The 21,972-nt window shown below is 39.6% G+C and overlaps 1 protein-coding gene across 1 annotated transcript; it reads right to left on the bottom strand.

Annotated features, from left to right (window-relative positions):
* Window positions 1-31: 31 nt before the first annotated feature.
* Window positions 32-18,634, bottom strand: LOC113672241 (uncharacterized). The gene is made up of 11 exons (XM_027188530.2): window positions 18,430-18,634; window positions 17,773-18,170; window positions 13,020-13,270; window positions 12,195-12,681; window positions 10,964-11,682; window positions 9,754-10,048; window positions 8,991-9,133; window positions 8,646-8,767; window positions 8,067-8,185; window positions 5,286-7,566; window positions 32-4,716 (listed from the first exon to the last, which is right to left on the bottom strand). The coding sequence occupies exons 1-11, from the start codon at window positions 18,452-18,454 to the stop codon at window positions 2,291-2,293; spliced, it is 7,266 nt and encodes a 2,421-aa protein (XP_027044331.2). The 5' UTR covers window positions 18,455-18,634; the 3' UTR covers window positions 32-2,290.
* Between the last annotated feature and the right edge of the window lie 3,338 nt (window positions 18,635-21,972).

Genomic DNA, 21,972 nt, shown 5'->3' with positions numbered 1-21,972 from the left:
GCGTATTATAAAACATAATATACAAAGCCTGTTTTCTTCCTCTTTTATTGTCTCTCGAAGACATACATACATGTCAGACATTGGTTCCTATCAAATTATTTCAACATTATTTCAACTGTACAGCATATAATACACCAGCAGCTTGATCTGAAGACATAGAGAGGTTGTTAGATGAATAACTGCTGTCCAAATACCTGATGGACAATAGTTACACCTTGAGAGAAGTGAACATAGTCATCTTTCCTAAGATGTATAAATTTGAAACATAGCTAACGAGAAAATTTAAATTCTTTGACGAACGTAGATGCCAATGATGAGCTTTAAAATACTTTTACAACACGTGGACATGACAACATTGCACATCTCCCTTTAGAATTTAAATAAACTAACCTACAATTTAAATTAAATTCAAACACTCATCGAATTGCGTGATTGAACGGTTAACCCTGTCACATGACAGGGTTTTCTCCTAACAATTAACTGCTATTTCAATAATTCTGATTTTGAAAAGTCATTAATCAATTTTTATATTTATTAAATTAATCATTTTCAAAGCGATAGATTTAATAATTGCATCAGGGCTTTGATCGGGTGGCATGACAATTTGATGTTGCTACACCCTACATGAACAGTTTTCAGTTGAGTGTCGAAAAAAAACAATACCTTAGTAATTACAGCGACCAATCAGAACAAACGTATATATCATCATAAGCCAATGAGAGCTCAAAGTGAAAATAAGCAAACTGCTTAAAGCGCGGGAAAACGCGAATGAACAAGACGCGATTGATTTTTTAGTTTTGAATCTAATTGGCTGGGAGGATAGCGCGACTTTTTTGGACCAATCTCAGAGGAAAGGTAATTTAAAAAAATGCAGCCCAGGATAACTTTCGACAATCAATTGAAAATTACTCTGAAAGGAAAAGAAACTACTCGCTTATTATACGTAATTACTGTGACTACATGTTTTATGCCTGATGTTCTCTGGATATTGTCCTTGCTTATTCATTAATTACTAACGTAGTCTAGTGGTATTCAGGTGAACTAGCCTTCACATTGGCCGGAACGAAAAAGAGAGCCTGGCCAACGAGACATTCGCCAAGATCAGAGTTATCCCTAAGATTCTAAAGGCCTATTTACACGGCACGACTTTGTCGCATGCGACAAGCTTACGACAGGCCTACGACATGACTTAAGAGTCGTAAGCGAGTTGTAGGTTTGATTTACACGAAACAATTCGTGTCGTAAGCCTGTCGTAAGCTTGTCGCATGCGACAAAGTCGTACCGTGTAAATAGGCCCTAATAACTCCTAACCATTCACTTTTGCAAAACACCTTCAGGAACAATTCATGTAGCTCACGTAACATAACCTACTAGCCTGACTCCAACATCAAACTAATTGCATCTCTTTTGAGAAGTTGAAGGTTCATCGTCTTCACAGGTGGAACAAAAAGGGCAACAAATTTCCACTACAAGTTAAGTTACAAAAGGGAGTGACGTCATGAAGATTTTCACCGAGCTTAAAAAGGTACCACGAAACCTAAGCCAAAACCCTTAGAGATGGAAATGATGATCTAAGGCGAACAAACACCGTCTGGTAGATGAGCAAAAACTTGTCTCGAATGCAGAAAAATTTTTTTTTTCTTCAGAAGGCCACGCCTATTCGAACGTATTCGACTATACTTAAAGGATGTATTAATACTACGTTGGAATGGCAAGATGTAACAAGTAACCGCATCCTAAACTCATGAAGATGAGGAAAAGTATTGCACCTAATTTCGGGAATTCGCGAAAAAGTGTCAACTACACAGAGTGAAAAGGGGAATCCCTGTAACAAGTGTTGGTTTTTCGTTTCGAGTCAAAGGCGTCTATCGCACAGACATGGTCACCCCACCCCCCAACCATGTGCCAATCGAGCAAATGACCAGGTGCGAAATCGATGTGAAAGTTTACGAAATTTCAAATGATTGAGAAAAGGGAGCCAATCGTGAGCCATTCAAAGTCGCTCTAACAAGAGTGCTCTGCGTGTACAAAGGTTTTTTTTTAGCGTACATCGTTCAAAACCAACTGTCTTGGTGTTAAGCTAATGGGACTCAAAATTACGAAAATATCATGTTTGACTGCACGATATTTCCGGTGACAGGCTCAATTTTTCGATTCAAGTGGTCAAGCGTATTAGTTCGGTCTACTGCTCGTTTACTACATGGATAATCCAGGATAATTCAATCATATCATTTTCCCCCTTTCTTTTGGGAGAGAGGGTATAGGCGAGTTAAATCTATATACCCTTGAATCACAGTCTGGTGTCATCTGCATCACTCTCTTCGCCATGAAGCTCAAGAATCTCTTCAAATGCAGCTGTGACGGCTTTCAGAATGTCCATTTGACTGTTTGTTAGCTGTTGTTTATCCTCCCAGCTTGAGTTATTCACGCCATCGTTTTGGAAATCCTTCGCCTCAGACAGGCTGTCATGGCCAACTTCATGTTTTAGTTCATCAACGCCTTGTGCTGTGGAGGACTTTGTATCTCCTTCTGATTGAAGAACTTCCTCGGTCTTCGGAGCTAAACTCGTTTCGCTTTCTACACAGCTCGGTTCAGGATCGCTATTTTGCGTGTCGTCATTGGGAGGGTTCGTTTCCCTGTCTACCCCTGCCACACTATCACTTCTTACTGAGAGGTCTACGGTATCTTCTGGTGTGTAGAATCCTTCATCCGAAGAATATCTTTCCAACTCTATGCCTTCGTCCACAGTTTCCTGAGATTGTTCGCCATCTTGTTGGAGCCACGAATTATCTCCCGCATGTTCACTGGCTGGCAGATCGTCGGAAGAAAGTTCAGTGTTAAGAGACTGTAATTTCTCAGCATCTTCACAAGAAACTTCCAACAATTCCTTCGCGTGATCTTCACCAGTGTCAGCAGCGCCAAATGTGTGAATAACCTCTGATTCTTGACCAGGAACTCGTACATTAAGTTGACTTGAACTGTTTAGAGCGATTTCCTCTTGGGTTGTATCATGTAAAATATTGCTATGTTTAGCCACTGTACTGGTGGTATAAGTAGAGCCGCTCAACTCTCCACTCTCTGAATCTGAACCTGTTGATTCAGGCAATACCTGGGCTTCACGTTCCAAAAACTTTTTTTTCTCATCCTCCCCAAGTCCAGTTTCTTCGTGAGAACCCTGAGTTTTCCCTTGAGCTAAACCAAGATCATTCTCTACGGAGACCTCTGCTTCAGTACAAATGTTGCTGTTGGAGTAATCGTTGTGAATATTTTGGGGATCGTGAGGTGTGACGTCCGTGGTCCTGTCTTCATCCCTTTCGCTAAAAGCAGACTTCTCTACATCCAAAACGAAACTACCCTTTTCCGACTGGTCTTCGTTACTCTCGAGCGAAACCTGAACAGTACTGCCTTCTTCACTTGTGGCTATCACTGGCTCACTGACCTCCTTATCCTCCATTTCTCTCCAAAACTGGTCATTCCCCTCCTCGACAACATAAAACGAGCTATCGCCCGTTTTAGTGTCACTCAAACGATCAGCATGGACCAGAGATGGCTGCATGTCCACCGCACTTCTCTCTTGAATTAATTTTTCATCAGCAGCTTCAGCTTGGACAGTTAAACGACTTGTTACAACGTTGCCCAAAGACTCCGCTGGTAATTCATTCTCTTGAGGCTGGAGAGTTGAATGACTAGCGACAACGCTGCCCAACGACTCTGATGGTAATTCCTTATCTTCAGGTTGGAGAGTTGAATTACTTGTGAAAACGCTGCCCAATGACTCTGATGGTAATTCGTTATCACTTGCCTCCCCAAAGTCCTCAGTTTTGATCCAGTTCATGTCCCTCACATGCCCTCCAAACTCTGCACTTTCCTCTTTCCTGCTCGTTACTATGAGATCCTGACTCTCCCCGATAACAGGTTGGCTACTCTTGACATGATCTTCATCAACACCACCACTATTGACGGAAGCTACCAAAATTTCTCCATCGACTTTTAACGTCTTGTCATTTTCTACAGTCTTAGCAGCATCTTGTTCCTTTTGGTTAACATCCTCCATATGTTTATCCGGGGTAATGTCATCACATATACCCGAAGACCTATTCAATAACACACCATCTTCATTTTCCTGCAGAGTAATTTTCTCGAATTCCGATGACATTTCCATGGCAGGGCTTTCTACTTCATTTATTTCGTTGCTTTCATTACTAGTTAAATTATCACCAACACCGCCATCACTTTGGGCAGCCAGCTGAGAACCAGGGTGAAGAGCTTGCGTGACATTCTCATACACGTGGTAAAGCTCTTCAGGATTGCTTTCGGCCACGGCGGAAGCAAACGCCAAGAAATTCTCGTAAATATGACTCAAGTCTTCAATAAGAGACATATTGTCAACGTTTTTGCGAGTGCCTTCCAAAGTCTCAATCTCTGAAGCCATTCCTTCAGTTGGCGACGAACCAGCGTCCGTTACCTCCTGATCACTGGGTGACGGCTCATCTTTCATCGAACTGACCGCGGTCTCGTTGTTCGAATCAATTGGTGCTGATCCTGATGAACTAGACGTGGCTGATTCCCCTTCTACACTGGTCACGGTGTCAATCGCTGAAGCAAAGACACTATCAGCTGAGCAAATCGAGAAAGTTTCAGTGAGAGACAAAGAGTCTCCTGTCGGGGACAGGGAGGGTCTGAGTTGGGGTGACGAAAACTCGCTTCCGCTGAAACCTGTAAGATATAGCAATAATAAAATTAAAATCGGACCAACGAATGACAAGTGGAAAACGACTAAACGGAAAGAAAACACACAGAACAACTGAGGGACTGGTCTCTATTAGTCGCCTGAAAAAAAAAAGGGGGGGGGGCGGGAGGGGAAGGCGGAGGGATTTGCTTATGTCACAAAAAAATTTACTCGATCCCCACATAAGGCTCCGAAGTATTCTAATGATCACCCCTAATTGGCACTCAACTTGCAGTTTAGTTTCCTGTTTGAGCTCAGTTAGAAACAACTTATTCCCTCTCTGTTTCCTTTGGAAACCATGTGACCCTCCAAAAAAGTCCTCCGACCCCACGTAACCCCCCTCCTCCCATAGCGATAAATAATGACTGCTCCCCAAATGGAGTGAAATGGAATTAATGGAGGATAGGATGAACGGGAAAGATGGCTAGAGGGTATAGTTAGTGACAACAAACGATGGTGTTTACCACATATCCTTTCAAGAGTGAGCAATGACAGTGAAAGAAATATAAAGGCTTGTTAAACACAAACTTGTCCAAGTTGTTTTTTACTAACTCACCCGCTGTATCTACGGTCCTTTCTGAACTCAAAGAAGCGCTCCGTCGGAGATGACGTTCTCTCCGGTCCTGAAGAACGGCGATTTTAACAGAGATAACTGTTGTCCACTTCTCGAGATCTGTGCGGGTCAGCCCTTGAAAAATCGCACAGTTTGTCTCGTCAAAATCGATTCTAAACCTGTAAACGCAAGCTTCAATATCGCTGGTATCCACAACCTTGGCTTTAAATAGAGGAATCACCTTGACGGGGTCGAGCGCAGCTTCGTTTTCGTACACGTATAAATGGTCGTCTTTCTGCACACACCACCTTCGCACTTGACTGCTATACAAGTTGCGCATGATGACCTCCATCAAATGGCCGCTGTATTTACCATCACTGTCAAACAGGGTGCCGCACGAGAATCTTTTCCAGGCTCTGTTAGCGGCAATCCTCCCTGATCGTTCCCTCATTTTTACCTCCAGTTTTTCTTGGGACGCGCGCCACGGTGCTTTAAACGACTCTGAGCGGTTAAACATACGTAAGAACGAATAATCTTCGGTTGCTCTTCGTGTGAGCTTTCGCCCATTCGCCCTTCCTTCGCTTAACACTTCGAGAGCGTTCTTTTCCTTCTCGGCTTGTTTCGATTTCAGATCGTTCCAACTCGCAGATCGCCTACGTTCTTCTTTGCTTTTCACTTTTGATGGAGTCTTAAACAGCGGTTGATTTGCCGCTATAGGGTGACAATAGCGCGCTAACACACTCAACCAGTGCCTCGCGGAGTCCTCATCAATGACTTTGAAACTAAGCTTTTTCTCGCCATGCGAGACGCAAAATTCAAAGACACCCATATCCATGTCGCTGAGATCCTGAACCGTCATTTTAGACAGCTCCCACTCAAAAGAAGCTTTTGATGAGTTTTGGTTATCGTACACAAGAAATTTCTCGCTGGTAGCTATGCACCACCGGCGAATGTGGGTACGAGCACCTTTGGTGTCACGTATTTCTTGAAGATATCCACTCATTAGTCTATCAGTGGAACTCGTAGAACTTAAAGACCCTTCTTTCAACGGCGCCGATGGAGGCGTTTCGTCTCCTTGTGACAACATCTCACTGCGAGTTCGCCGATGCAAAAGTTTCTTCTTTGCGAATGTCGGCGAAGTTAATCGACCGACGCACTTCGGTCTGTCTTCGTCGTCGCTCGAGTTCCGACGCTCGACCGAGGAGACCAGCATTTTGAGCCATCTGTTATGATCAAACTTATCGCACGCGTCGAAAACAAAGCTTTCGCTACCATAGCGAACTTGAAATCTGTTTGGACAACTTTCAGTATCGCTCAAATCTCTGAAAGTGGCCATCCAAAGTGGTATTTGGTAAAGAGAGTCAGGCGCCTTACGGTCCGTAAAAATTAAGAGTTCTTTCTCTTTGATGGTGCACCATCGTGAATTTGTGGAGCCATCTGGCTCGACTTGTGTTAAGAGTCCACCAAACACAGCCAAAGTATCTATATCGGGTTCTGGGAGGGAAGATCCTTCACTTGATATACTATCCAAGTCGTATGTGTGCGTCTTTCGAAAAATATCTCTCACATTTACTTTTTGTGACAATTTCATCCTCAGTGACGACCTGACCTTTCCCGGCGCCAAAGAGTAAATTTCATCCTTCAGTTTGGTGGCAGCACGAGCGCTTTTTGTTAGCAATGATCCCCGTTCAAAGAATCCCTCTCCTTCCTCAGCAGCCACAGCGTCAGTTTTCTTGTGAGGCTCGGCAACTTCTGGTTGCGGTCTTTCAACACGAAGCTCGGTAAATAACTCTAGCACTCCCATCCACTTCTGAAAATCTTCTTTGACTGTCGTTTGCAAGGTTGTTTCTTTGCCATCTTTGTCCTCTAGAGTAAAACTAAACTTTTTTCTACTCTCGTCACTCTTATTAGTCAACCACATGTCCACTAATGAAAGTTTTCCTTGCGGTGTATCTTCGTTTTCGCTATTGAAAAGAATCAACACTCCGTTCTTGACAACACACCATCTTCGTAAATGTGTCGTCCCAAACTTATTCTGCCTAACTTCGGTAAGATACCCACAGAAGCGACCCTCTTTGTCGAACAAAGCCATTAAATGGGCAAATGTTTGTGAATTCTTCCGCCTCATGCTCAGGCTTTTGTTTTTAACGTTCTCCGTGTGAGTAAACATAGAGACATTTCCTCGTAATCTGTAATCATAAGAGTTGCCTCGTGCTAATGATTTCTTTTTCAGATTGCCTGTCCACCGCCTGTCTTTTTTGGAGGAAGAATCCTCGCTGCCATCCTATCATGAAGAGAAAAAAAAAAGAGAGAACGTGAGCTTTTAAGACAACCATTTTCTCACCCTAGCATGTCGATTAACAGAAGCACACGACCTTGAGAATCAGGCTGTGCCCAGCTTAGTTGGAGAGGCACAACAGAATAAAAGGAAATGTTACCAGGGGGAAATGAGAGAGAAGATTGAATAAACGCAAAGGGACTAAGGAGATGGAAATCTGCGACTGATTTTACTTTTGCATCTGATTGCTTGAGATGGCGGCGTGAGGTTTGTTTGACAATCGAATAAAATGGTGAAGAAAAACCAGCGCAGTCTCCTCTTGCCAACAGTAACAACGCGGTAACCTTGAGCATATTCATCATTCCGAACTTCGAAAGAGTGTCACGTGTTTCAACCTCACAGAGGCTAACACCCAAACGTGCATTTGATCGTAAGGCGGTAAACAATTTTACATGCGGACATATACAACAAGCAGCAGCATTTATTGCTCGAGTAAATCATCTCACCTTAGCACTCTCTTTGGCAAGAGAAACGTATTCTTCATTCATTGGTTCGGCTTTAGCTTGGCCATCAATGGACTCACTAATAAACATGCTGTGAGGAGGGCTCATGGTCGAAGGGGTCTCTGAAATGACAGTTACAACATTAGTAAAACCATAACATTACCGCTGGCAATGCTCGCTGATTTACATTTACCCTGTTCACAACAAAATAGCAGATAAAGCACGTCAACCAAATAAGATTCACACAGGAATAGCAACAATCGCCACGTGGTTTTACTTCATAAATTAGCGATGGGTTTCAAAACATTTGGGGTATGAGATTTACTTCACTCATGAGAAATTGTACCACGTACCACATAATAGATCATTTCGTTGGTAAAACCATGATTAACTGCTGAAAGATGACCAGTTTAGAACAACAATAGAGCATTGATCCAAAGTACAGGCACGTAAGAGCATTTCTAGACAACTCTCCTCCTGCATGTCCAAGCCATGCAACTCTGTGTACATTGTACCTTTATCGCGCCTTAACGTGATACACTGGTGCGCTGCCTGAAAAGCATAACAATTTATCTCTCTTACTTGTTCCTTCCTTTGGCTTCTCTTTCCTCTTCTTGTGCGCTCTCTCTTTCACCTCGGGCTCTGGAGACTGTTTGACTCCACTTTCCTGGCTATCAGGCTGACTTGGGACGGACTCGACGTTTCTGAAAGTTAAATAAGTTGGTCCGTGACTCTGTTCAAAAACTGATGTCATTTTCCCTATTTTTAACACACAATCAACTTGGCCTACACTAAATTAATATCTTAAGAAAATGGATAAAATCGTATTGTTTTCAACTTCGCATGCAGCTGGTCTCATGCGTTTATAGAAGATAATCAAAACTGGAACAGCGCTAACAATCTTTTAACTGACACAAGTGAACAAACCTTCGATCGTTTGGCGGTGTTGTCCTACTCTCTTCATCGGGTAATCTGTTCTTTGCTTTGATTCTGCCGATACTGCTTCCTTTTTCTGAAGAGGCATCCAATTCCTCCTGAGTATCTGCACCGTCATCATCAGAAAGCCTCCCCTGATAGCAGATAACAAAGTTAATAATCATCAGATTACGCGACAAACTCAATGACTTGGGGTCGTACACCATTTTTGTTTAAATAATAATAAAAAAACGTTGACCTTGACTGGCTAATGCACATCACAGTTTCCCCTCGAGACTTTACGCGCATGATGCATCTAAGATTTTGTTTAAAAGCAACTGAGTTAAACCGATGTTTTGGTCCATATCGTTAACTTCGTTCGTCCTTGTAACTAAATAGCTGGCCTCCAGACAAAAAGTACCAGGCTCGAACCCCTGTATGTGCCTGTTTTTGGGCAAGACACTTTTTTTTCTCACAAAGCTACTGTCCACTCAGGAGGAGAAACAGGTACGGGAAATTGTCAGGGAGACCTGACGAAATACTGGTGGATGGGTGGGAGGGAGAGTGAACTGTGATGGACTAGCAATTCATTCCTAGGGAGTTTGAATAAGCTGTACTAGTAGTCATTTCACGCTGTGGAATATGGGAGAAGATCTGACAGCGTAGGTCACAAGGCTCGTTCAGAAGACTTGATTTGCGATAAAGACTCCCACACACAACATGCGAGTATTGTACTGACAAGGCAATACTACTTTCATCAAATTCACTGTCTCACCTCACTACTTAGTAAGGACTCCCTTGACATGCTTTGTAATTCATCTCCAGACTGGTCAGCACAAAAGTAAGGTGGATATGGTGCGATTACATCTGGCCTTGCCGTGGCCGCTAGAGACAGAACCTCAATCCACCGTTCAATTGACACCCGTGAATCTGTGGCAAAGTAATGTGTATCCTGGCTCGGATGAGAGATTTTGATGCAGTAACTCTTCTTTGATTCCTTATTGTCAATCAGACTTATATCATAACCGAGGATTGGAAAATTTAAGCTTGCTTTCTGGTCATCTGGATTGCTGAGAAGAAATGGCACAAACATAATCAGTACGAAACTCATATATCACATATCATATCACATATCATATCACGTATCCATATCACTCAAAAACGAATTTTTTTCCCATTATATCGATATATTTTCAAGCAAAAAGGTGATAGGAAGAAAGGAAAATATCAACTGATGTAAACTGTTTGATATCACATCAAACTCTTGAGGCTAAAACTGTCAAATATGTATGGCAGACACTGTAATGAACTGATATTAAGATCTAGGAAATAAAAGAGTCACTACAATTCCTTTAGCCCTTTAATTCCCAGAAATCATTAACCTTTGACTTTCCCTACAATACCCATACATTATCAAGCAAACTGGTAACCAGAATACTCAAAACTAATAGGTATAAGTTTTTGCCTTGATCCAACACCAAATTCTTGTGATTAATTCACGAGGAAATGTGCGGCAGCTAAAGGAGAAAACTAACAATCAGATCCTGGGAGTCAAAGGGTAAAGACTGGAATATACTGCAAAGACAAAATATATTTTCCCTGTTCCCTCACTTTGATTGAATTTGCCCCTAAACATTGGTGAGCTCTGTTTTCTGTGACTGTATAAGGGGAAAAGAGGTATTATGTTGAAGAATGAACAATTATTTCCCATTCTTTGTCATTGGGAAACAACGTCTTGAGTACTCTTTGACTCCAAAAACTAAGGTTCATCATCCATAATCACACTCTTATGGAATGCTGGGTTGAGAGCAGTTAAACTTAGGGGAATACTGAAATAAATTGACCACAGCAGTAGACTGTAAGAGATACACATAAAATGGACAACATAATATGCTGTCACACTTTCACCACAATGATCTTTACACAATTCTGGTACAGCCTATTGCACTAAAGTGAGAGAACTTTCTGCTTGATTTGTAACTCACCGGTAACATTTGAATCTATTGTCAATAATCTTGCAATAGCGTTTTGACCAGACTCCCAGCCTGCGCTTCTGATACAAAATCCCACTATGCATGGCATCAGGATCTTGAAGAAACTTCTGCTCCGCTTCAGCTGGAACAAGCTTTCTTCTCCTTTTCACCTTGGGACCTAAACCTTTGTTAGTTTCAGTTGTCTGTGACATAACAGAGACAGTTGTAGTTTCTTCTGCATCAGAGCCTATTGACTCCATGCTTGCACTGAGCACTGTGGAGGTTCGTTTTCGTGAATATGTTTCGGTTGTTTCCTCCTCTTTTGGTTCAGAGCTCACAACATCATCACATGCTATAGGCTCAATGTAGCTGTGTCTATTACTAATATTTCCACTGTGTTCACTATGACTGTCTGTGAAATCCATTGAATGGTCATTTGTTGACCCATCTTCACAAATAGAATCCTGGCTTTTGTTTGTTTCACTGCGTTTACGCTGTCCAGCTGAGAGTTCTGCCAACAAATCAGGAGGAATTGCATCATAAATTTTCTTCTTTTCTTCAGCTTTTTTAGATGATCCTTTGCTCTCTGCACTTTCGTCTTCATCTGAGCTGCTTTCTGATGAGGAATCATCCCCAATAGGGATTGGAGGAAGGGGGGCATCATAGCCTTCACCTTCATCTTCTTTGAATTCTGTTGTTTCTGGGGTACTGTGAACGAAAGGCATCCCGCTCTGGTGGGAAAACAAAAAAGAGCAATGTAAAAGGATTGCAAAACATTACCTGCGACAAAAAAGAAATTCAATCACAGTTAGCTATCAATGAGTAGGTCATAAAATATAAACACTGGCTTTAAAAAAACTTACAGTACATGCAGTGTTCTTCCTTTTCATAAGCAGGACAGGTAAAAGAAGTTTTCAAACTTTTAGAGCAATTCTTTTATTTGTTGAATTTTCAAGAAGCCCATGCAATTTTAGGCAGTAATAAGAGGTACTAAAGATGAAAAATTTTACTGGTTGCTGCCCAAAAGGGATAACACTGCTCACATACATGTCACCAATTGATGGTAAACTACATCTTAAAACAAAGGAACAGGTCATAATTTCCTGGGAGGGTATTGGGTTCTGGAAAACATACTGCACCTTCATTATCAACCAATGCAGCCATTGGTGGGGGAAAGAACAGGTTGCATGACCTCATCGAACAACGGCTGCTAGTGAGACTAATGAGCAAAGAGAACACTTACCACATTGAAGTCTACTGGTTTTTCATAAATGTCTTCCAATTCTTCCTCTTCCTCCTCCTCTATTCCACCATCTATTTCAGCAGAACGCATCCGTTCTCTTGCTTCCTCTAAGCTAAATAAACCTTCTAGAGGACTAATGGGCCTGCCGAGACTGCTGCGTCGTACAGCTGCTGCCATTATCGCACTCATCCATGGAGATAGGTCCTGGCCATCCTCAATGGCTAATGTCACCCCAGGCCCATCAGATGGAGTAAGTCGAAAACTGTAACTGATCTTCTTCTTGTCATCAACTCCTATTTCACATTCAGGCAGACATAGTATCATGATAGCAGGATCCTCTTGATTCTTGAAGATGTGTAAGCGATTACCCTGTAATACACACCAGCGTCTTTTGTTCGCCTTGACATCTTTCAGGTAACCTTGAATAACAGGTTCTCGTAGGGTTGATGCATACACTTCTTCATTCAATTTTGTTTCTTTCTTAAACCTGAAAGAAACAAGAGGGGATTTTTAACCATTAAAAAAAACTTTAATAACCCTGGCTTGGACATGACTTCATTCTTGTAATTTTAAGTCAAGCACACCAGTTATATGGCTGCCACCATCGCTTACATCTCCCATTAAAATAAACCAAAAAAGTTTGAAATAGAAGCAACAAAATGATACCAAAGTGTAGTAGGAAGATTGGAAAAGCCTTTTGCTGACCAAAGACATTTTAAAGCATTCCTCTAAATCTTTTGGTCTCTTGGAATTTTTGTTGGGCATGCAGCAAACTGGGAAGGGAACAAACTTACTGATATTAACCTGTCATATTGCTGTACTTACCATACTGTAGAGAGTTTCCCCTTGCCTCCAGATCCCCTTAAACTTCCTGTGCGAGCTGGTAAATAGATACTTGATGTATGCTCTTGGGGAGTCTTAGGGGGACTGGGAAAGACAAAAGAGTCTTCAGTCTTAGAACTTGCTTCACCCTCCTGTCCTTTCAAAGACTCAACAGGAGAGATGCTCTTTAGACTAAGATGTTCATAGATGTCATCTTCATTACTGCTTGTACTTATGATAGAGTCTCGCACATCCTGTAATGAAAAAACTTGAATTAATTACCCTATAGTGGAGAGCAAGCCTCTGCAGCTAACATGAACAACAGCTGACCCTAAGTGATAAAGGTGATTAACAAAATCAGACAACTGCAAAGAGGGAGTCTGATTGGTCTATCACGATGTAAATTGACATGAAGACAAAGTGCAAATGAAGAGAGAATGTCTATTTTTTTTTTAAAGTGTGTTTAAACCTTTAAACCCCAACATGAGTATGCTTATTCTCTATACTGTTTTTCTATACATTTACTAAGGTGCTGACAAGGAGAATTTGCTTAACAATCAAGTAATTACTGAATATAATGTATGATTCAGGAGTGATACTGTAAGGAATAATTTGACGCTAATTACCAGTACTCTTACAGATAAAAGGGTTTACAAAACAGTGCTTTGGACTGAATAAGCCTCATTGCAACAGGCTATTGTCTGCAACACAAGTAGTCTCTGTCTTTGAGTATTTTGTTGAACTTTTAAGAAAAGATTCTAAGCTAGGTACCATGTAACTTATTTGAGGGAAGAGCATTGCATTAGTAAGTACTATGTTAAGACTATTGTTCCAAGATCCTCTCTTTGTGGTCAGTTTGTGAGACTGAAACAAATTGACCAACATCACTGCAAATATCACGTTCATATTTATTGACCAACATGTGTGAGCAACTTCCTGATTATGAGCTTAAAATTCAAAATCAAAGTTATCAGAACAGAGGTAAATATCTAAAAGTAACAGACGAGAAATCCGATTATCCACAATCAGCCCAAAGCTAGTTGTTCTTTGCTTTGCACCTTAGCCTTGTGTACATGATTATGTCTAGCGCAACTTACCCTTAGGTTTCAACGCTCATGTATGAGGGCAGTGAATCAAAACTAATACAAATGTATAGAAGAATCTGACTGGAATGTAATTGGTTTTTCTTGGAAATATTTTGACTGAATCAATCAGCCCTCATTACTCTGTTGAAGTGAGTGGCTAAACAGCATTAACCTATGTAACTACTTAATTGGAGCAGCTCTCTAATAAATATGATAGGACATCTTTGCTTAAAAACTAATACAAGACTGAAGTCCTTCCAAGAATCAACTAAAAATGACTAACAATCAAAGCTGCAAAAATTTTATGGCACAAATAGCATACAAAATCTCACATATACCATTATCTTAAAATGAACATTGTTAAAGGAAAAAAATATGTTGCAAACCAAATAACCTTCATTGGTGCCATCAAAAATTATCCACCTCAGCTCGTGTTAAGAGATTTCAAAGAATAACCTGACTGTTTAGAAATTGTTTACAAATGTGCTAACTTGACAGCAGGCACTGCAATTTTGAAAAACAACCCAGAAACCTGGCCATTTGTGCAAACCACAGTGTGTAGCACCTGTATTGTCAGTGCCCTGTTTATCACAAAAAGTAATCATTTGAGTCATAGATGCCCTTCTGTGCAGCTACTAATTGTTCCCCTACTCACCAGGGGAAAAAAACAAAAGGGATGTTTGATAGCTTCCATTGATAACTTTCAAGATGATGCCACAATTTTTCCATCAAATGTTTAGATTTGAAATTGTATTTGGAAAGCATACCTAAGTATAGCATGCAACAATATACAATTATACCAAAGTTCAAAATAAACTTAATGCTGGACAATTCTTTAGGAATTAGTAACAAATGAAAGCACAGATTTGCTTCATGACTGCTTGAGATCAAAATTACTTGTAAGCTTCAACATTTGGTTGTTTGGATTACCTTTAAATCATGGTATTATGGAGTCATATTGTACATTTCCTTAGATAGCTTATTTATTTCAAATACAAAAATAATTTGTTTTCATTTATCTGTGTATAGAGCTATATACAACCATAAAATAAATAAAATTAACTAAAATGAGTTTTGGGATGAAATTTCTAGTAACTGACCATAACAGAAATCTGCTAGATATAAAGTTTTTGGTATAAACAACTACTAAGAACAATTCTGATCTTAGTTTAGAACAATTATGATTTCATTTAAGAATTCTATCAATTTTTCATTTAACTCTAAGGAGTTCAATTGTCCTTGTATAGTCGAGGGGATACCATAATTTGATTATGTAATTTCATCATTCTGCTTGCATCTTAATGAATCTTTGCTCAGAATACAATTATTGACCCTTACTTGGCACCAAAATGTCTTGTAGGGTATCAATTTCAAAACACAAAGTAAAATAATTAGTCACCAAACTTCAAAATATAATAACACATCAGCTTCTTAGATCAAAGAAAAATACACACAAACAGCAAATTTGTTTGCGCATGATGCAATCTGCATGAAGCTATTTGAAAAATTGGGCCAAAGGGAGGGACAGCCATAATAAAAGTTAAATGTCCCATTAATTGCTTTAGATAAAAAAGATTACCAGAAATATTAACAATGCCAATAGAAATTTGACGTAACAAGAGAAAGCCACAGATTTCTCACTTTCACAGTTTACTTTAAAGAGAAATTTTTAAGGCATAGTCAGGGGATGCCACAATGGAACCACACTCAAAACATGACATTCCTTTACTGTGATACCAAATTTGACATTTTTAAGAACAGCACATCAACTTTATAATCCACATTAAGCTGAAGCTCTGGCCCTTTAAGGCGAACTTCCAAATCATCAAAAAATTCCCATCAGTTGGGAATTGTGTGTCAGAGATCAAAAAAGAACTGACCAAGGAAAATTGTGTCAATATTAACACCTTGTTGACAATTCAAAAGATGACAGAAAGTTCTGACAACACTGATCAAAGCTTTAGAAGGTACTCTCAAAAGTGTCTTGGATGATGACATGGTCTAGTGACACTGTCACAATAACACACTTTTTACTCAAATTAGCATAGCCCTGTCTATCCATGAAACCTTCCAGAAATTTCTAAAGAATGCAATCAGTTCCTCACACTTTCACACACTCTGGAACATAAAACCTACATCACTTTGTAATGAAGAGAATAGAGGGAGAAACTTGCTTTACACAATAAAAATTTATCTTGAGCCAAAAATTTGTAAACAAAATGCTCTAAAGGTGAAAGATATGACAGCAGATTTTTTTCAGTACTCTTGTCTTCCATTGATTTTGCAATTAATTGCTTTCCTTAGGATAACATTTACAATTTCTTTTGCCCTATACATCTGTGTTATTTATAAACATGACATGGTTTGACCCATTCCCTTTTAAGAAAAGACCAGAAGAATATTTTAAGCCCATTAACTTGGTGGCTGTAGATAATCTTTGGATCATATTATTGATCACAATGACAATTTTAACATAAAATATAGACATTGATCTGAGATATGTGCTTGGATTCACACAAAAAAAGTTTTCATATACATATTTCGCTACCCTGTCTTTTACAAAAATAATTACTGGAGTTGATTAAAATAGTTTCAGATTAAAATGTAGTTCATGTATATGTTTTGGATTTAGTTTTCTACTGACTAAAAGTTAACCGCTTTCAATGTATTTAAGTGATTAGGTCCTAATAGAGCACTGATATTGAAGCAATTATTTTCAAAAGGATACAAAAACTTAGAGCCTATTCTATTCCCATAAAAATATGTCAAGACAGAGCAGTTACTTAATGTTTTGTTCCTGCAAAAAATTGAAGTTGGATGATAGTTTAGAGCCCGAAACTCGAATTGTAACTCTCTGTATATAGTGTTCCACTCTGCATACTAAAAAGTATGCAGAGTGACACATTCTAGATAATCTACATATATTGTAAAACTTCATATATTCTCAAACAAAAAAGGTGAAAAATGACATACATTTCTATGTATATTTTTCTGTGGCCAAAAGTTGAACGACGATATAATTTTAAAGGGTGGATGAACCTTCCTTTGACACAAAGAAAAGTCGTTTTCATGAACAGTAGCAGGTTTATTTAAAAGCCCACAGAACAAAAGAGCTTTTGTCTCTCTCAAGTTAAAAGAATGACGAAATTATATTTGAATGGCTAAACCGTATAAATAGAATTCGTGTTGAAAGACAACGGACAGAAATTAAAGGACGAAAAGCATTCTTATCAGATTGACTTTGTAAGTTTCAATCAGTTTATCGCTGTTGAAATCTTCACTTGAACTGAGAGATGATAGATTTCTTTCCGAGCGATAACTTCATCAACAATAAAATTCCACAATCCTTGAACCGATTCAACTCGGTGCGTCAAATCAATCTTAATTCACTTTATATCAAAAGAAAAACGATATTCACACCATGCACTGTGCATTTGACTCACAACGTGTAGGACGCTATTAGAGAAGTCGGCTTCGTGCTTTCAAAATTAGTTCACGTTTTTATGCCGGTGCTACAATTTGCCGCAGGGAGGACTAGCATTACTCTGAATAATAAATACAGTCACGTAGGAGAGGTTACTGCATAACAAACTTATGTATCAACGCCATGCCATGACACATCCAACGCGAAACGCCAGAACATTGTATTCAACAACAACATTCACTCTTACCCTTGTATTTCCCGACCTCTGAATATACAAGCCTCCGTTGCGGCTTCCTTTCTCACCGAACAAAAAAGTTTGTGGAGGCAAAGCTTTATGGACAGTTGTAGCTCTGGATAGTTCACGTTGCTGTGAAGCAAACTCGACTGGGTCTATCGTTTTCTCGTTTTTATAAACACTATTTTCATCTTGGGAGCCGCTTCCGGAAGGACCGTCGTTTTTCTGTAGTCGAGCGCGATAAATTTCACCCAAATTTGCAGGTCTCGGGGGCAAAGATGGCGGCCTTGATACACTCTCTAATCTTCTAAGAAATTCAATTCGTTGTTTATTCGCTTCGTCACTCAATGGCTCGCTACCAAGAACCTCTTTGAGAAATTCTTCCAACCCGGGTAGCGTTTGGTTGATAGCTGTCGATGGAGAGAGTTATGTTAGCACGGAGGTTTCATGTTGTCGAGGCCTAAAAAGCGCCCATAAGAAGACGCCGATTAAAAGATCACTGAGTCTAAGATGTTTTCAATACAACTACATAAACAAGTGAGAGCTCTGAAAACTTCGTAGACAAATAAAAAGCATAGGAATAATAATGGAAGAAGAAGATACAAAAAACACGCAGGCAAAATAGAAGATGAATTGTGAAAGCGTCGAGCTCACTAACGAAAATCTCACCGATAAAGCGGTCATGTTTATCCATTCTGCACTAGTCAGCCAAATCCTATATTTCATCGTTTAAATCAACCCATCTTGTGTTTCGCAAAGTACAACGTTAAAAATCCTACTTCAAAAACAAACGACTCATCAAATTCACCGCCATGTTTTTCTTGCCCGAAAGGAAACTTTCGTCTGTTGACTTTGCGATCAGATGACCAACAGCTCGTATTCTGATTGGTCGTTCGTTGATTACGACTTGGCCGCTGCTTGGCAGTTCATGATCAAAAATGACGGATTATCTATGTACTACTGTGTAAATGCAACAAAACTGAAGTCCAAGAATAAGAAGATTCTTGTAAGGAAGTTCAAATAATACTTTTAGCCTTGCTTTTTCGAGCGAGAAATAAGCGGGTTTGTGGCATTCAAAGGCGGCTGTTGGCACCCTTTTTATAATCTGTTTATTTTAGTAATAGTTTGGTAGCAACAATAGCAGAGAAGTTGCCCAGCTGTCATGAAGGTGAAAAGATACCGAAAAATAAAAATGAAAAGGAGTTGATTGAAATAGGTGCTACAATCGAGAATCGATAACAAAGATCGCCGATCTTGCGTTAATAATTTTACTAAATCAAGGGAACAGCAATGATAACCAATTAACCAAGTTATATTTTGCAGAAACCGTTAAAACGGAAATCTGTTCAATCTGAATGTTCCCTGTTTTCGAGGCACTTTAAGGCATTTTAGATTATGCAACCATTCACAAGCAAAATTTATAGTAAATATCAAATGATACTTATGATTTTAATCTGAACCTTTATCGAGCAAATGGAATGCATGATCAATTTGTATGATATGAGTGCTTTCGATTCGGGTCAACTGATCGTCACGAGTAGAAGAATATTCAATCACACTTGTATCATCGACAATTTGATAAAAATATATTGAAATCCAACGCTAGTTTCCAGTTTTCCTTTCGTTTTTCTTATCCCCATTTTTAAATGGTTTTATTTTGCCGTCACTCATTCACTCCGGAAGTTTAAAATTCGTCCCACCCAGGTTTGGAATTAAACGTAAAACTTGTTTTTGGCGTCCACAAACCCAAGTATGCAAGAATCATGGATAATCCCTGTAAAGCCACTTGAACGAGAGAGGTCTCCGAGATCAGTTTAAAATTCTTCAAGCGCGAAAAAAAATGGAACAAATGTCGAAATAAAACAAACTTTACAGCTAAAAAAGTACGTTAAACGATGAAGCACAAGATCGCGGTATACATTTAAGAGATATTTATAGCAGTTTCGATCGGACCAGTTCGATGTATCACTTTCCTATCATTCACTGAATTAAGTGAGGCCTATCGTATATACATTCTTCACTGACGTTTACTAAATATATACAAACATCTGTCAATTAAGATAAACCATTTGAAAACAGTCTGGCCTTTCTATCAGTGTAACCCTCTTCCCTAACAGATTTCTTTTAGTTTGATGATGTCGCTACCGGAGAGTTTCGACGCTTCACTTCTGTATTAACACAATAATAAATATCGCTAAAAAATCTAAAATTATCAGTATGGCACTAGTGACCTGTTTCCGCTTCATGCCTTATTAACCTGGTTAATGTGGTTAATGATCATTCCTTTCGTCGGCCCGCTCCCTTAGGGGGTTGTCGTCGGAAAGAGAAAGCCGATATTCCACCGATTTAATTTTCGCTCCCCATCGATTATACAACCCGTACCAATTTTTAGATGAAGCTAAAAAAATCCTCTTTTATTTTTCTCAGACTTGAACTACAATAGTGCTGTTTTAGTTACATGCCGTCTAATCACCAACTCTTACACCAATTTGACCCGATCACCTCAGTTTATACTTCGCACCATTAACTTTTTTCCCTCAAGCAGTTGACCTAATCGAGCCAGTGTATAGCTAATTCTACTCATAAACTTGAAAATTTTAGTGGCCACAATTGGGCGCCGATAAGCAAGCCAACCGGAACGATTCCCGATTTTTAATTGAGCCTTGTTATAATCTTTTGCCGACTGAAAAAGACATCAATAAAAAAGTAGGAAGAGCTAATTGATTCCATTACTTTCCCTTGATGGCAGTGAATATGTTTAATTATTTTTTTCTCAGTTCGTGAGCGAGCGTCATTCTACAAATCCTGCAATCTGATTGGTTCCGAGAGCGGGCAGTATTCTCCCCATCCGGCCCGCTCACGGCTCAATAGGTTCTTTTCGCAAACATTTGTTAGGTTTTAGGAAAAAATAAAAATGAAAAAAATAATAAAATAATAAAAAAAAATTAAAAATAAAAAAGAAAGAATCAAAGAGGGATCTGAGCCCCTCTTGTCGAGACGACACGTAAACATTCTTAAAATTGCGCGTGTTGATGTAAGTCAGGTATACGTGCAGTACGGTCGGACTGAGTTGAGCTACGATGGCAGCATCTAGAAAAACGAATAGCCTTTAGAAATCTTAACGCTGCTCCCTAAAACTCTCCCGAGACAATGGGACGGAGAATATCGCATTAGCAATTGCTCGAGTTGGTCTCTTCAAGAGAGTTTCTCTGCTGGGCAATTAGGGTGAGGTAGCATGCAAAATCCTGATCTTCCCAACTATGGAGTGCAAAGAGATACTGCTATAATTTCCACAATTTTTATCTCCTTTTTTGAACATGGGAAAAATCAAACTGGTTCGAAGTTGCCTCTCCCCATATCCGTATACAGAGCCGGAAGATGGAGCTTCTCAGCAATGGCTAAGCCTACAGGATTTAAAACTTCTGCAGAGATTCCCACCAGAACTGAAACCTTAAGGGGACCACATAGTCCGGAAGTAGGAACTATGTATATGCCCTCTTCCATGCTTCCCGAGAAGGTGTTTCGCAGTGAAGTGACCAATAAGAAGCGAGAACAGCAGCAAAAGAAACTCCATTGAGGATGAACCTTTAACACAGCCTGAAAAATGCGGCAACTAAGTATTATTGAGATGTTCTTTTACGCGGACGCGGTCATCTCAATGATGAAAACTCGTCTATGAAAAAACATCTATTCCTGCCAGAACAAAGACTATAAAGGCATTGCTGTCAAGATTATTATGAGCGAAAACGACCCCGCTAATCTACGCCTTTACGAAGCATTTTACATTAGAAAGTGCATGCCTACACTCAATTCCCGGGAAGAATGTAGTGAATTCGCAGACCTTCTAATTTAGTATTTTATTTTATAGACCATTCTTTAGCGCTTTTAGAGGTCCTTTGTCCTGAGACAGTCCATCATTAGAGCCTTGTGTTCCATTCACAGTTTATTTCTTTGGCTTTCAGACATATGTCACATCTTTTACACATTTCACCTTACACTTTTTTGCATATTTTCTCATCCCTGATGATGTCGTTGATCGGCGAAAGCTTGGATTTTAGATTTTACTTTTTAAACAGCAGTTTAAGGCCTCATTAGAACAGTTTTATATTTTAATTATGCTGCTGAAGGATTTTTCTTTCTACGAATTGTTTCTTTGGCATTGAAGACCACAGACACATGGTAAACAAACTCTTATCCTAGTCTAAAACGAAA

The sequence above is a fragment of the Pocillopora damicornis genome, chromosome 8, assembly GCF_964200805.1.
Source record: "Pocillopora damicornis chromosome 8, jaPocDami1.2, whole genome shotgun sequence".
NCBI classification, from domain to species: domain Eukaryota; kingdom Metazoa; phylum Cnidaria; class Anthozoa; order Scleractinia; family Pocilloporidae; genus Pocillopora; species Pocillopora damicornis.
Note: the sequence above shows the minus strand (reverse complement) of the source record. Positions and strands in the feature narration are given on the sequence as shown.